A 14,632-nucleotide genomic window follows, 5' to 3' on the forward strand; every position below is an offset into this window, starting at 1 on the left:
TCAAAGATTCCATCTAAAATCCAGGAATCAACAAAATGTGTTATATCAAAGGGATATTTTAGGTTAGAAAGACCAAATATCCAGTGTAAAAATCGAGTAATGAACAGAAATATTATACCAAAGGGTTATTTCGGGTTAGAAAGACAAAATATCCATTTGTACTGCCCTGTGTTTCCTGTAGTAACCTATTTGCGTTTTAAAATTTCAATTTGTTTCCTAAGTCCATTAAAAGTAATCCAAGCTACTATGCAAATGCTCTCCTAAGTGTATTTATAACAGCATGAACTCCATGTTCATTTTTGTTTTATGTTGCCATTGTAACCATTTCGGTAACCACAGTTTTTTTATTTAAAACCATAGACCCTCAAGAGGGTATATGTTAAAACATAATTCACTGTTTTTTATTTATTTTATGGATTTCTAAGTAACAACTTTTAACATTTGTTCTATAATAATAATAATAATAATAATAATAATAATAATAATAATAATAATAATAATAATAATAATAATAATAATAACAAGGCAGTATTGCTGAAGGCAATGAGTACTTGGGCCGTGATAGAGTAATTTTGAGGACAATATATACTACTATTCAAATATGGTCTTGAATTTCCTCCTGTCAATTAGGCATTTGATTGACTGGTTATTAAACGAAGAATGGCATGACAACGGCAAAATATGTCTAGCAACTTTTGTGGAGTTTGAGGCAGGGGTTCTTTATTTATAGTGGAAATTGCTTAAACTCCTTAATATTCAAATTACAGCAAATTTCTTTTGTTCTCGATGGTAGATGTCTAATATTTAGATGGGCATATTTAGATTTCTACCCTATAGTTATCCCTATACACCAATAATCGGACATCCAGCTCTATTGGCTTGTTCAGAATTAGATACGCGCATAATTAATGAGGTACAATATGTGGTGTCATAAGGTGTCCCATCATCATACCAAATATGAAGGGTGTAGCACTTGTGGTTACTGAGTTGTGGACAAATATATATATTTCAGGTCAAAGGTCATTGAGGTCACGTGACATTTTGTCAAAATAATTGTATTGCTAAGTTATTCCTATATACCAAAATCAGACCTCTAGCTCTATTGGCTCGCTCAAAATTAGATATGCGCATAATTAATGAGGTACAATATGTGGTGTCATAAGGTGTCTTATCATACCAAATATGAAGGATGTAGCACTTGTGGTTACTGAGTTGTGGACAAATATATATATTTGAGGTCAAGGTCATTGAGGTCACGTCACATTTTGTCATAATAATTGTATTGCTAAGTTATTCCTATATACCAAAAATCAGACCTCTAGCTCTATTGGCTCGCTCAAAATAAGATATGCGCATAATTAATGAGGTACAATATATGGTGTCATAAGGTAACCTATCATACCAAATATGAAGGGTGTAGCACTTGTGGTTACTGAGTTGTGGACAAATATGTATATTTGAGGTCAAAGGTCATTGAGGTCACGTGACGTTTTGTCAAACAAATTATATTGTTAACTTATCCCTATATACCAAAAATCAGACCTCTAGCTCTATTGGCTCGCTCAAAATTAGATATGCGCATAATTAATGGCGTACAATATGTGGCGTCATAAGGTGTCCCATCATACCAAATATGAAAGGTTTGCACTTGTGGTTACTGAGTTATGGACAATAATGTATATTTGAGGTCAAAGGTCACCAAGGTCACATGATATTTTGTCAAAATGTCTGAGATATCTGCGTGAACCGATGGACTCACTGATGGACTCACGGACGGATATGACCCAATCTATAAGCCCCCTGGACTTTATCCGTGGGGACAAAAAACTGTGTCAATGCATCCTTTAGGCAATATGAATACGATGAGAAACTAAATTTTTATTTTTCTTGGCCTTATACATGGAGTCTATGGAGAACTGCCTTATACATGGGAGTCTATGGAGGTGTAAACTAAAAAGTCCTCTAACACGGCCAAATTCGATCGCATTGTGAAACAAATCGACGTGCATCTGTATGGGGTTGGGTACTATTCTTGTGCAAAGTTTGAAAGAAATTGACCAGGGTATGTCTGAGATATCTGCGTGAACGGACGGACGGACGGACTGACATGACCAAACCTATAACTCCCCCAGGACTTCGTCCGTGGGCACTAAAAACAACGCAACAGTTATTACAGCTACACCGGCGGCAGGTTCATATCGAGAGCCCCGTACGGTCAGCCGCCGTCGCTTGAAAACCTTACCTAGATGAAATTTTGTCTATAGGCTGAAATTTCGCCGAAGTTTGACAAAATTGCATCGATTTTTCAGGTTCATATCCGACATTTTGAGTTTGAGTGCAGACAGAAATAAGTTTTGAGGCAACATGGCTGCGACCCCATGTTGACCCCTAGCCCTGCGTACGATGCTATGTGCTACAGCTAACACACAGCATCGTACGCAGGGCTAAAAGTAGCGAGAGTTGCCGACATCGACGGTTATTTACGAGAAGTGAATAAAAGACTGTCATTTTTGGAAGCGATCGAGTAGCTGAGGTAGGCTGGGATGCGACTTGGGCCCAAGAACGCTGAATTTTGGCAGTAATTTGGCTTTTTACGTCAAGTCCCAAAATGGATTTGAAGTCACCGAACCTACGTACGGGTCTTTGCAGGGCTGTGGTGAGCGGGGCGATTAGCTGTAGCGGAACACACAGCATCGTACGCAGGGCTAGTTGACCCCAAGTGAAAATGTGTTCGCGATCAAATCTTCCTATATTTTTTTCAGAATTTTCGACAAAATCATTGCTTCTTAAATCTTTTGTAAAATATAAAATACTAAAATAAAAATGCGATGTGCCATGTCTCCAGATTTCTAAAATATCGTTCGTTGACCGTTCGACGGAATACTCATTTCGCAAACTTGTGACGCAGTTGAAATTCAATACTGACCGCAAATAATCTTAATGAGACGAGATCATTCTAGACATCCTCCAAATTATCCAACCATTCGCGTTAGAGTTCAGCTCGCTTAGAGTATCATAACATTCTTCGGCCTTCGTTTAGATCGACCCTAATCTCTCCCATTCAGGAAATAAATACACAAGCTACCTTGACAAAACTTCGTGCACCATCGAGGACCAAAACGCACTACAAATCTGTCTTGACGTCATCATCTCCTTACATGGTAATCGGCATACCGTATTTTTTAGCAAAGGAGACACAGAATACGTCGGAGTATTCAGTTTCAAACGTATTACATTGTGTGATGTTGTCAAAAAAGGTAATGTTACTGCAGTGGTATAAATTAGAAAACACAAAAGTTCAAATCAGTTTATATTGACTGGCTTTACCCAACATTTCATATTGTTTCTTATGCCAGATTTGACCACGTGCTTACTGGCGACCCCTTTACATGAAAATTTTGTGTCAAATGGTGTGTTCTGCTGGAAAAACAAACGTACGATTTCTATATGATGAGGCGAAATTTGCCCTCAAAACTCGAAACCACCCCTTTATGGGGTGTACCTAGCTATTTTGAACGAGCTTCTCGAATCTGCAGCTCTATTTCGAAATGATGGTGTGGTTTTCTCAGCTCAAGGATAAGTGTTCTCCATCGCTGTGGGCATTACTATTCTCAACTGGGGGTACAGTTTCCAGTCGTAATGTTTTTCATTGTGTCCGGGATATAAAACCTTTCTTTTTCACACTTAATACTTTGATTAACACTAGTCCACATCTTGTCAGCGATTAAACATGTTTCAAGTTTAAATGTTAAATTCTGGTCTCGAGCCCTCTTGTTCGACCAAACTGAAATTACCCCTCCCACTTTTGCTCGTCCAGTGGGTGTAGCAAGGGTCGTTGCATCGCCTTGGAAACGGAGGGTGCATTAATTGTTGCATTTCGATGCACATTTGATTATATTCAGAAGATTTTGTGGCAAAAACTCAGATAGAGAAGCACTAATATTCACATCTCACTTATTCAAGACTGGCTGAGAGCAGCACTTCCATTCAGTTAACATCATTACGCCATTTATTATGCCAAGAAAGATGAAGCCAAGACATTTGCCCTCCCTGGTCTCAGCCAGAAATGGTTATACCTTACAGAGTTTTTTCCCACGGAATGAAAACAAATGTACTTGGGCTGAGGCCCAAGTACAATAATAATAATAATAATAATAATAATAATAATAATAATAATAATAATAATAATAATAATAACAATAATAATAATAATAATAATAATAATAATAATAATAATAATAATAATAATAATAATAATAATAATAATAATAATAATAATAATAATAATAATATTAATAATAATAATTGTAATTTCTTTGTCTTCACTCTAGAAAGAATAATAAAGATAATGTATATTGGGGCCATTTTGGTCAAAATTATGTTTTCCGTTAATTTTAGTGTGTTAGAATTAATTTTACATAGACCAGAAATAATTTTTCAAGCATTTTTAATTGTGGTTCATGCAGTCATCCCAAATAAGTGTTATATAGTATATTACTAACTTATTATGCATTTATCCAATTAAGTTTATGCCTTCAAATTAATTTTATGTCTTGAAATTAATTCTACTAGTATCCGAACCCAATCCTCCTTATCACCCGTTGTACCATTATATTTATCACAAGTAGTAACAGTAGCGCACAGTTTTTTTTCTTTGTTTTATTTAAAACATAATTCACTGGTACTTATTTATTTTATGGATTTATAATTAACGACGTATAATAATGTTCATTTTATAATAATTTATTTTGATTTCTTTGCCTCATTCCAGGAAGAAGAATAAAGACAAATTATATATTTCTGATTGTTTAACTAAAGTAAAATTATGGCCATGTAGTGGTGCATTATTTTTTGTGTGACCTGGCGTGACGCCATAAACTCTATGATTCTGATGATTAGCTAAATCTCCCCTTTCCATGGTAGCAATGGCTAAATTTGAACATGATCCCTGTATACCTTTAGACATTTTTTAAACCCGGCAGGCCAAGACAAGGGAGGAATATTACAAGTTTAATGTTTCATGTTTAATATTGCCCAGGACTCGAAATTAACTTTTTTTTCCCTGGTAGTCCATTTGGGCGATCATATTCTGAAGTTTGTAGCCCGGTGACACTGGCTGGTAGCCCATGCATATTTAAGATCAGGGGTACCTTTTTTCGTTAACCAGACAAGAAAGGGCTATTTTACAAGGTTCTGCCCATGAAGTGAATTTTCTAATCTTTTGATGTGTATACTTGCACACATTTAATGCCCAAGGAAACAGGTGTAATGGACGACAGTAGGACTCAAACGTTTTGTGACCTATAAACAACCCGTTTCACTCTCACAGTTGTATGCAAATTTTAAAAGTCGCCATGACAACATGACAACAATATGGCCTTTTCAGCACTGAGACATACTGTAGCCGGGCTAAAAATAGGCCATGGCCCTTCTGTTGGGAGGAGGCATAATTTCCATGTCATTTAGATTGATACATTATTATAAAAATGCAACGAGAATGCGTTTTTATTGGCCATCGTTTCCTGTGCCTGTCATTCAAATACGTCAGTTGAGATATAGAAACTTTGTTGCAAAGTTCCAACGCACGGCCGGTCGTCTCCAGAACAAAGTCATACCATGGCAAATTTCTATGCCCAGCTGGGTTTGACTGCATTTATCTAGCTCGTCCCAAAGTGACGGACGCATCTTTAAACCTTTCAGCTTAGTGAATAACGCATTTATTGACTCGCCAAAGGCCTGTGGACTCGCTTATTTTTGCACAAGTGCTACATGGACATAGGAAAAAGTTGTTGAATACTCACTGTTTCCGTGAATCCGCCAAGATGAGAGTTCTCAATCAAAAAAGTTGCCGAGCTCGAATACAAATGTCTTCAACGTCATTGTTATGCAAGAGTTAGCATTCCAAAGTCTGTAACCCTGATTTTTTTCAAAGTTTGGAGAAGGCCGGCATTTCCATCTGAATGATTGAAAGATGTGAAACGCAAAATTCCATCGCATATTAACTGGCAACATGTACAGTAGAAAAACTGTATACCGTCGCTCCAGGTACGTATAAGCTTATACTTCACAAAATGGCCACAGGCGGCGTGAACTTTCTGAAAGGATTTCCTAAACGTCCTACTTGTTACCTTAATTCCAGTTTCTGTCAACATGCAAAGCTCAACGACAAGATTACAGCACAAGACCTAGTGTACAGACTACACATTCACGTGCAGGTAAACTCAATTGCGCATGCTCATATTGGCAGACTACACTGGCAAACGAGTGCGCATGTGTGAAGGTATATTTGCAGCAAATACACTGGCATAGACTCTCCACAGTCGCTGTGCCTTGTTTTGTGCGCGCCCACGACTGCCACGATTGGCCTGCATTCGAACACCTCTTTTTCAGAATTCCCACAGCTTCAATGAACTGTTATTAGATTTCTATATGATACTTATAGCCCCTAAACTTGTAATAATAATAATAATAATAATAATAATAATAATAATAATAATAATAATAATAATAAACAATAACAATAACAAGAAGAAGACGAAATCAAACCTTATGGCAGTTGCTTTGCTCTGGCTTTAGATCAAGAACTGCCTCTTTCACTCCGCTTGTTTGACTGAAGGGGCCCTCTCCAAATTTTGTAGTTATAGTCATGTTTTACTTTACTTGGATTCATAGCATAGTTTCGTATAGCTTTCAAAAGAAGTTTGATGTTATTACATGCACTCGTAGTTTCCTGTCGGTTCCTTCTTGATTCATAATTAAACTACGTTTGCTTATCATCAATGCGGTGTGGTGTGTTCACAAATTATATGCTTTTTTATTAATATTTAATCACGAGATCAGTTAAAGTCATGAGCAGTCAGTAATATGATATGCCAGTACAATATAGTGGTACCTATTTTATATCAATTTAATTATATTATTGTAAGAGATGTGCATTTAAAAGGCAACATCTATGGTCCGTTTATCCTCATATAGTATACATACATTAATGGTTGATAGAAGAAAAAGGCTATTGGATAATGGCAAACATGCAAAATATATTTTCACCATATCTTGGTTACATGCATTTAATATCATGTTTAAAATCCCTGCGACTTAAATTAACAATAATGCAATAAACTAATGATTTGATTCGGGGAGAAGGTCCTTCTATTAAACAGAACATATCTTGTTGACGATGGTCTTGAAAGCAAACAAGACAGATAAATGTTGTAGGTAAAATGAAAAAAAAATCAATTCCTTCAATAACTTCTACGCGAAATTTTCAGTACCCCATCATTTCAAGATAGAAACCGGACTGTTGAACAATAGGATATATCTTGTCTTTTCTGTAGCAGTGCAGTTTCCATTTGCCGCCATCGCAAAATGTAGGAATTAAACATTAGTAAAACGTGCACTTATCATTGACAATGTGTTTGTATATTTTTTTTCCAAATGGTCTTATTAACGTATAAGAATGATTGCTGACTTCCGATATGTGACATTGGTTTTGAGATTTTTGCTTCATATATTATACAATATGCTTAAGAATACGGTTTGTAGTAAGACAAACCACATGTTTTTGATGGGGTCTTCGTAATTTGCTTACACAAATAACGACAACATAACAAAAAAATTATAATTATCTACATGAAAAAAAGAAACATCTGGTTTTTTTCAGTGCTCGTTTAGCACGTCATACCGAAAATAAGCAATGCAGTGATAATATAGCATTCATGTTATGCATTTTATCTTTTCCTTTATACATCAATTTAAATTAATCTAACAAATTTGTTCAAAGACTTAAGAAGAAACTGTTAGTATACTGCTAGCACCCTACCTCCGTATCAAAAACTTATATTTCTTGCTGATCTTACGCATCGGCATTAAGAGAGCTCTTTTCTCTCTCAGTTGGTGCAAATAATAACAAAACTGGTGCAAATGATACCAAATATAAGAAAAACTGCTAGTAACAAAGCTGACAATACATATCCTTTTCGAGTGAGACTCTCTATGTAATAGAAGAAATCATCAACATTCAAACTTAAAAGAAATTTGAAAAGTGAGCTGAAAGAACATTTTTACATTAGAGATCTTTCGACGTCATTTGCTCGCCTATGGTTCCTTCTCAGCGTACGTGGAAGTCAAGTATTCCTGAAATTAAAACAACATACTGTCGATATTGTTTTCATGTAAACAATTTACATTTTCGAGGATAAAGGTTAAAAATACACAGAACCGAGTACAATTAGAGATAACAGCAGAGACAAATAACGAAAACAACAACAATCATCATCACTATCGTCATTGTCATCATGATTGTTTTTGTCCACTTATGTTACAGATTTTGTCGACAAATACGTTTGTGGTTAGATATTTGTGTTTTTAACTAGTACTGCATCACAAGGATAGGTCGTAAAGCTGCCTTACCTCACGATGCCCACCGATGTTCTTCAACTCTTGGAGGACAGATTGGACAGATGGACGTAAACCTGGACTCCACTTCCAACATGACAACATAATTTCGTATCTGTTTGAGTAATATGCATAATGTAAAATTCTGTAAAAATGATTAATCAGTAGGCAACATAAAGCAAAACAAAAAACAAAAAGGTATTTATATATATATATATATATATATATATATATATATATATATATATATATATATATATATATATATTTATTTATTTATTTATTTATTTATTTTTCTTACAAGCTGTCTTCACAGCAATCCGGGCTAATCATACGATGTCCCTTCCCTAGCAATTCTAGGAGATCACTTTGGAGCGTATTCTTGTAAGGATATCGACCTACAATCAAAAAGAAATAACAAGAGATATGTATAATCATTCTTGCCATCGAAGAGATTTCCAGTGAGTTTGTGATAAACTGTCGCGTAGTTGTTGGAAATGAAAGGTCATTTTTCAAAAGATCGCTTTAGACATGTTCAACTCTACTTCCGGTATAACTCTAATGTGTGTCAAATTACTGTTTCAAGAACATCATTGATACTGTACAATAGTCCAATAGGGGATAGGGCAAACGTATTATACTCACAAGTTTCAGGAAGCCTGTTTCAATAAGTTTTGTGATGATAATTTGTAAATAACCCTGGTAAGCCTACGTCAGATGAGCCTTTTCCCCATTAAGTCCGCTATTGTACTAGTATGCTGCTCTTTTGAGAGTCTCGACAAACCGTGAGAGGTAGTATTGTATTATTTCGCTTACTTCATCACTGATCTGTCACCGACGATCACTCATATAACACACCCCAATCTCCTTTCAATCAGACATTGCCTAACTTTACAATATAAATGAAGCTAAGAAGGTTTGCCCTTGCCATACGTTTGATGGATTTGAATATCGTGTTTCATGGTTTGGTGCTTAAAAATCTCTATAATATTCCGATGTGCAAGCGTCCTTACTTTTACGGACGTGGAAGATGTTTTCATAAAAACAAAGGCGGAATACATAGGCAGACTATATCTGTAGAGGCTGGCAGAGTATCTTACTAATGTTACAGTAGCCAGCGCCAGACCGAACTGCCAAAAATATTACAAATTATCGGATCGGGTTTACTATTACATCACAAGCGCACGAAACTATTAAATATCCTGAATGGTAGAACGTGATCCCTATAACCCTTTTTTACCAAGAGAGAATATCTCCCAAAGAACAACGCCAAACGAATACACGTCTGTCTTCAACGAGAACTTTTTATGCATCAACGATTCAGGTGCCATCCATTGGTATGGGACTTTCTATATGGGAGAAAATAAACATTAATAAAAGCGTACCTCTTGATTAGTATTGTTAATTTTGTGACTTAAAGCATTAAAATCGAATTTGGACCATTTATAGTATATATTATTCTACAATGTGTGTTTGTACATGTATACAATTACTCAAATGTGTAAACGATGTTTAGCTCTCTTTGAATGGAAATATATTTTATGGGCTGAATATTCGTTACGTGAATATATTTACTGCACTGGGCAAGTTCAAAACAGCCCATGCTCACTTCTTTCCCGCCAAGAGCGGTAAAACGCGGAAAGCCTCTTTGTCATTGAATAGTCAATAATGCATCTTTTAGTTAAATATACTTATGATGTAAATTTCTAAATGCACAAGGGTACGCTTTGAAAGCGACGATTCTGAAACCTGATGTCAATTTAAAACTAAACTGGAGGCAATAACATAGACAAGATTCAACAATATTTGAAATGATTGACTAATGTTACAAATGGCAAAAAAAAATGATGATATTATCGTAAATAAACAATAGAATGAATAAACAGAAAGGAAATCTAACAAAAATAACAAGTTTAATTACAAACTAGTCGACAAAAAGACACAACTAAACTGACAAATAAGCAAACACATACCAGAGTTAATAACAAATAAATAAATAAACAAATAAATAAATAAATAAATAAATAAATAAATAAATAAATAAATAAATAAATAAATAAATAAATAAATAAATAAATAAATAAATAAATAAATAAATAACCTTATTGGTTTCGAAAAACATTTCATCACTCATCACACCACTGGCGTAGCTGAAGTTTGATATCTTGCAGATACCTCCCTCACATACCAACACGTGTTTTGCTGCCAGGTATCGATGTACAATCTTTTATGGGATAAAATAAAAGGTCGCTTATTTTTTCGAATTAATAATTTGCTTTCAATTTCCCTATATCCTTAAAATAATTTTAGGTCAGAATTTGTTGGCCGTCGATCACAGATTTTAAACAAAAAAGCCATCCTCCTTTGCACTTCATGTTCTGTTTTTTCTCTTCATTTGTAGTTACTTGTTTACAGTTACTAATTCGTAGCCGTTAATCGTCAATCCAATATTTAAGGCGTGTAGTTTGAATTTTCACATTGCATGCTACCGTCCTTAGTATCATTACCTTGTTTCTTTGTAGATGTTTCATCCCACTGGCAACGTCTCTAGCAAATGCTAGCATTTGTCTTCGTGCGGACTCGTGTTTACCAGATGTAAAATGCGGACGATTTTCTTTCAGGTAAGTCTTCAAATTACCATACGATGCATACTCCATGATTAAAACAATTGGACCTTCGTAATTGAAAATATTATTCCATTCTTGAAATTGAGCATTTTAACCCATATAAGGGGAAATACGATTAAATTTATTTTATGAACGAATAAACAAAAACAAACGGTACACGATTCCAAAACAACAGACAAGTCAAATAAGCTTGTCTACATATGTATCAATCTAAACATCTTGTTCAATTAACAGTCTAAATATTAGAAGATGCGGTCAAATATTCTTACCGTTTTCAGTACAGTAACCCAACATTTTTATCACATTTTCGTCGCTCTGAATTTTCTTCATCAGTTTTATTTCCTCTAACATGTCGATGGGAATCTTAGGATCAGTTGACTCTGTGTGAACAAATCAATTAAAGCAGTTACTGGACAGTTCGGATACTTACAGAATTATGGTAAAGTAGGATTTTTACTCTATATAGAAAATGTTTCATCAAAATGAGGCTATGGCATCTGCTATGTCCCTGAAGTAGGTCGTTATTGACAGACATAAACTTACCAATACCGCAGCCATTGTAAAAGATCAACTTCACTAAACCCTATTTCTGTTGATCGCAACGTAATTTAGTTGTTTCTTTCCACCAACAAATCGGATTACTCGTGCTTCAAACCTTAAAGAAAAGGCTGTATTATGCATACACTGTATTTCGTTAATTTTAACGTACTTAGACCGAGGTTAGCGTACATCTTGTTCGCCCCTTTTCTCGTTAAAATATCTGGTAAACATTCAAAATCTTTGCTATTTTTATTAATAAATAACAGTAAATACGTTTTCGGACGCTTGAATAGCATCACCATTGGTGGAAGCACATTTATTAAAAATTATCGAATACCAAATGTCATTTGGCAAATTGAACTAAACACTTGAACATTTCCTACCAATCTTAGTTTTGATTGCAACATCACTTGGTCCATCTTTACCATCTATAAACCAAGCTATGGCCTTCACAATTCTATAAAATCTACTAGTCCGTATGGTTTCTGTGATATGCAGTCGGTCCCGGGGAAATTCAAAAACAAATTTTCCAGGTTTCATGTAAGTTTGCGACTTCCTTCTGACATCGAGATCTGTATAGGCATGGGATGTCTGAAATAAAATGGAAATAGATGGCAAGACTCTTTACGAACTCTTTCTTTCGCCGAGGTCAGTGCAAGGAACAGATTTTTGAAATGTAATGCGGAGAGGACACTTGCCTATTTACAAAATTTATATGTATGCTTCGCATTATATAGTGAAATGTATAGTGGTTGTGTAGTAGATTACAGTACATATTTTAAATATATTAGGCTGCATTCACAAACACTTCTGGAGGGGGAGGGCAGATTTCGAAGGGACTTGAAAAAATTAAAAACACGTCAGGGGTCTAAGAAAATTGACGTTGCAAAGAAGGGAGGGGGAATATTTAATTCCTTTTCAAATACCTTCTGGCACTTTAATTTACTGCCATTTCAATTTTCAGCGCGCCCTTTGGGCGAAATTTTTAGGGTATATCAAATAATAATAATAATAATTAATATAAGTATTATACAGAAATAATAACGCGAATAATAATAGGTTCAATTTCCATGAAAATGTCACCATAAGGGTATTTTGGGTTGAAAAGACCAAATATGATATCGATTTCACTGCCCCATGTTGAAAATTTCAGTTTTTCTAATATCCCATGAAATGTTACTTTGATTGTTATGAAAATTATCTAGTGGGGGAGTTTGGGTCAGACAACACAAAACACCAGACTTATTTTAATATTTCGAGTTGCCATGGTAACCAGTTTGTGATTAAAAATGTTACTTTTTCCCTAATTCCTATTAAACAACTATTGATTGATGTAAAAAATTGATAATAAGGGTTTTCCTGGTTAGCACACCAAAAAAAATCACACTCATTTTAATGTGAGATGTTTCCATGGCAACCATTCAGAAGTAAAAATTACCAGGTTTTCAAAGATTCCACCTAAAATCCAGTAATCAACAGAATGTGTTATATCAAAGGGAAATTTTGGGTTAGAAAGACCAAATATCAAGTGTAAAAATCCATTAATCAACAGAAATATTATACCAAAGGGTTATTTTAGATTAGAAAGACAAAATATGATCTCCATTTTTACTGCCCTGTGTTTCCATAGTAACCTATTTGCTTTTTAAAATTTCAATTTTTTTTTCAAAATTCCATTTAAAGTAATCCCAGTAACTATGCAAATGCTCTCCTAAGTGTATTTATCACAGCATGAACTCAATGTTCATTTTTGTTTTATGTTGCCATGGTAAACTATTTGGGAACCACAGCTTTTTGATTTAAAACAATACACCCTTGAAAGGGTCTATGTTAAAACATAATTCACTGTTTTTTATTTATTTTATGGATTTCTGAGTAACAACTTTTAACGTTTGTTCTATAATAATAATAATAATGATAATTCTAATTTATTTGCCTTCATTCTAGGAAGAATAATTAAGATAATGTACATTTGGGCCATTGTTATCAAAATTTGTTTTCTGTTTATTTTAGTGTGTTTGAATTAATTTTATATAGACCAGAAATAATTTTTCAAACATTTTTAATTTGTTTCAAGCAGTCATCCCAAATAAGTGTTTGTCGAGAAACGTTATACAAAGATAGCTACTTCTTAATTCCTTGACAATGAAGACAGATTGTAATCTCTTCAGTTCCTTCCAATATCCTGTGTTTACACATAGTTTTAATTCTTTCTGACGTGTGACTCATCTCTAACCAATCAAAGTCAAAGACGCTTCTTTCTTTCCCGCCAAAATCGGCTATATCACAGCCTGAATTAGCCACTTTACTTTAGTATATGTTTATGCACAGTATAGTGTATGTGTATGCGTATACTCAGAGCGCATCGCTCACCACTGGATCTGGTCGTCACTTATCCACCCACTGATACATTATGTTATTGTAGCAGTAGTTCATCGTAGCTGTAGTGATAAAGTTTGAAGAAATACAGTCGACGCCTCTGTCTCCATCACTTGAACTCAAAGATCCTGCTTCGTAAACAATCCCACACAGTGTTATAGAGTATAATACCAACTTATTATGCATTCATCGAATTAATTTTATGCCTTCAAATTAATTTTATGTGCTAAAATTAATTCTACTTGAATCTCAAATTAAAGTTATGAACCTAATTCCCCTTATCACCCAATGTACCATTATTTATCAGAAACAGTAACAGTAGCGCACAGTTTTTTTTGTTTTGTTTTATTTAAACATAATTCACTGGTACTTATTTATTTTATGGATTTATAATTAACGACGTATAATAATGTTCATTTTATAATAATTTATTTTAATTTCTTTGCCTCATTCCAGGAAGAATAATAAACACAAATTATTTCTGATTGTTTAACTAAAGTAAAATTATGGCCATGTAGTGGTGCATTATTTTTTGTGTGACCTGACGTGACCCCATAAACTCTATGATTCTGATGATAAGCTAGATCTCCCCTTTCCATGGTAGCAATGGCTAAATTTGAACATGGTCCCTGTATACCTTGAAACATTTTTTTTAAAACCCAGCAGGCCAAGACAAGGGGAAGTATTACAAG

At 34.6% G+C, this 14,632-nt stretch overlaps 1 protein-coding gene and 1 long non-coding RNA gene across 2 annotated transcripts; both read right to left on the minus strand.

The window, feature by feature from the left end:
• Nucleotides 1–8,063: 8,063 nt before the first annotated feature.
• LOC139127833 (tyrosine-protein kinase CSK-like) lies at nt 8,064–10,612 on the minus strand. Its single transcript, XM_070693697.1, has 5 exons — nt 10,496–10,612; nt 9,635–9,743; nt 8,696–8,792; nt 8,410–8,509; nt 8,064–8,133 (listed from the first exon to the last, which is right to left on the minus strand). Exons 1-5 carry the CDS (start codon nt 10,526–10,528, stop codon nt 8,095–8,097), a joined length of 378 nt encoding a protein of 125 aa, XP_070549798.1. The 5' UTR covers nt 10,529–10,612; the 3' UTR covers nt 8,064–8,094.
• Nucleotides 10,613–10,907: 295 nt separating this feature from the next.
• On the minus strand, nt 10,908–12,063 carry LOC139127805 (uncharacterized). The gene is made up of 3 exons (XR_011551134.1): nt 11,945–12,063; nt 11,291–11,401; nt 10,908–11,068 (listed from the first exon to the last, which is right to left on the minus strand). It is a non-coding gene; the product is annotated as an uncharacterized lncRNA (long non-coding RNA).
• Between the last annotated feature and the right edge of the window lie 2,569 nt (nt 12,064–14,632).

This window comes from Ptychodera flava, unplaced genomic scaffold, assembly GCF_041260155.1.
Source record: "Ptychodera flava strain L36383 unplaced genomic scaffold, AS_Pfla_20210202 Scaffold_37__1_contigs__length_1687728_pilon, whole genome shotgun sequence".
Taxonomy (NCBI): domain Eukaryota; kingdom Metazoa; phylum Hemichordata; class Enteropneusta; family Ptychoderidae; genus Ptychodera; species Ptychodera flava.

What these genes read in the sequence shown, in the direction of transcription:
- LOC139127833 (XM_070693697.1), bottom strand. Translation starts at nt 10,528, where the DNA reads ATGAGTGATGAAATGTTTTTCGAAACCAATAAG. An exon ending in TGTTTTTCGAAACCAATAAG is followed by an intron (nt 9,744 to 10,495) that starts GTTATTTATTTA and finishes TCTCCCATATAG; the next exon opens with AAAGTCCCATACCAATGGAT. An exon ending in GATTGCTGTGAAGACAGCTT is followed by an intron (nt 8,510 to 8,695) that starts GTAAGAAAAATA and finishes TTACTCAAACAG; the next exon opens with ATACGAAATTATGTTGTCAT.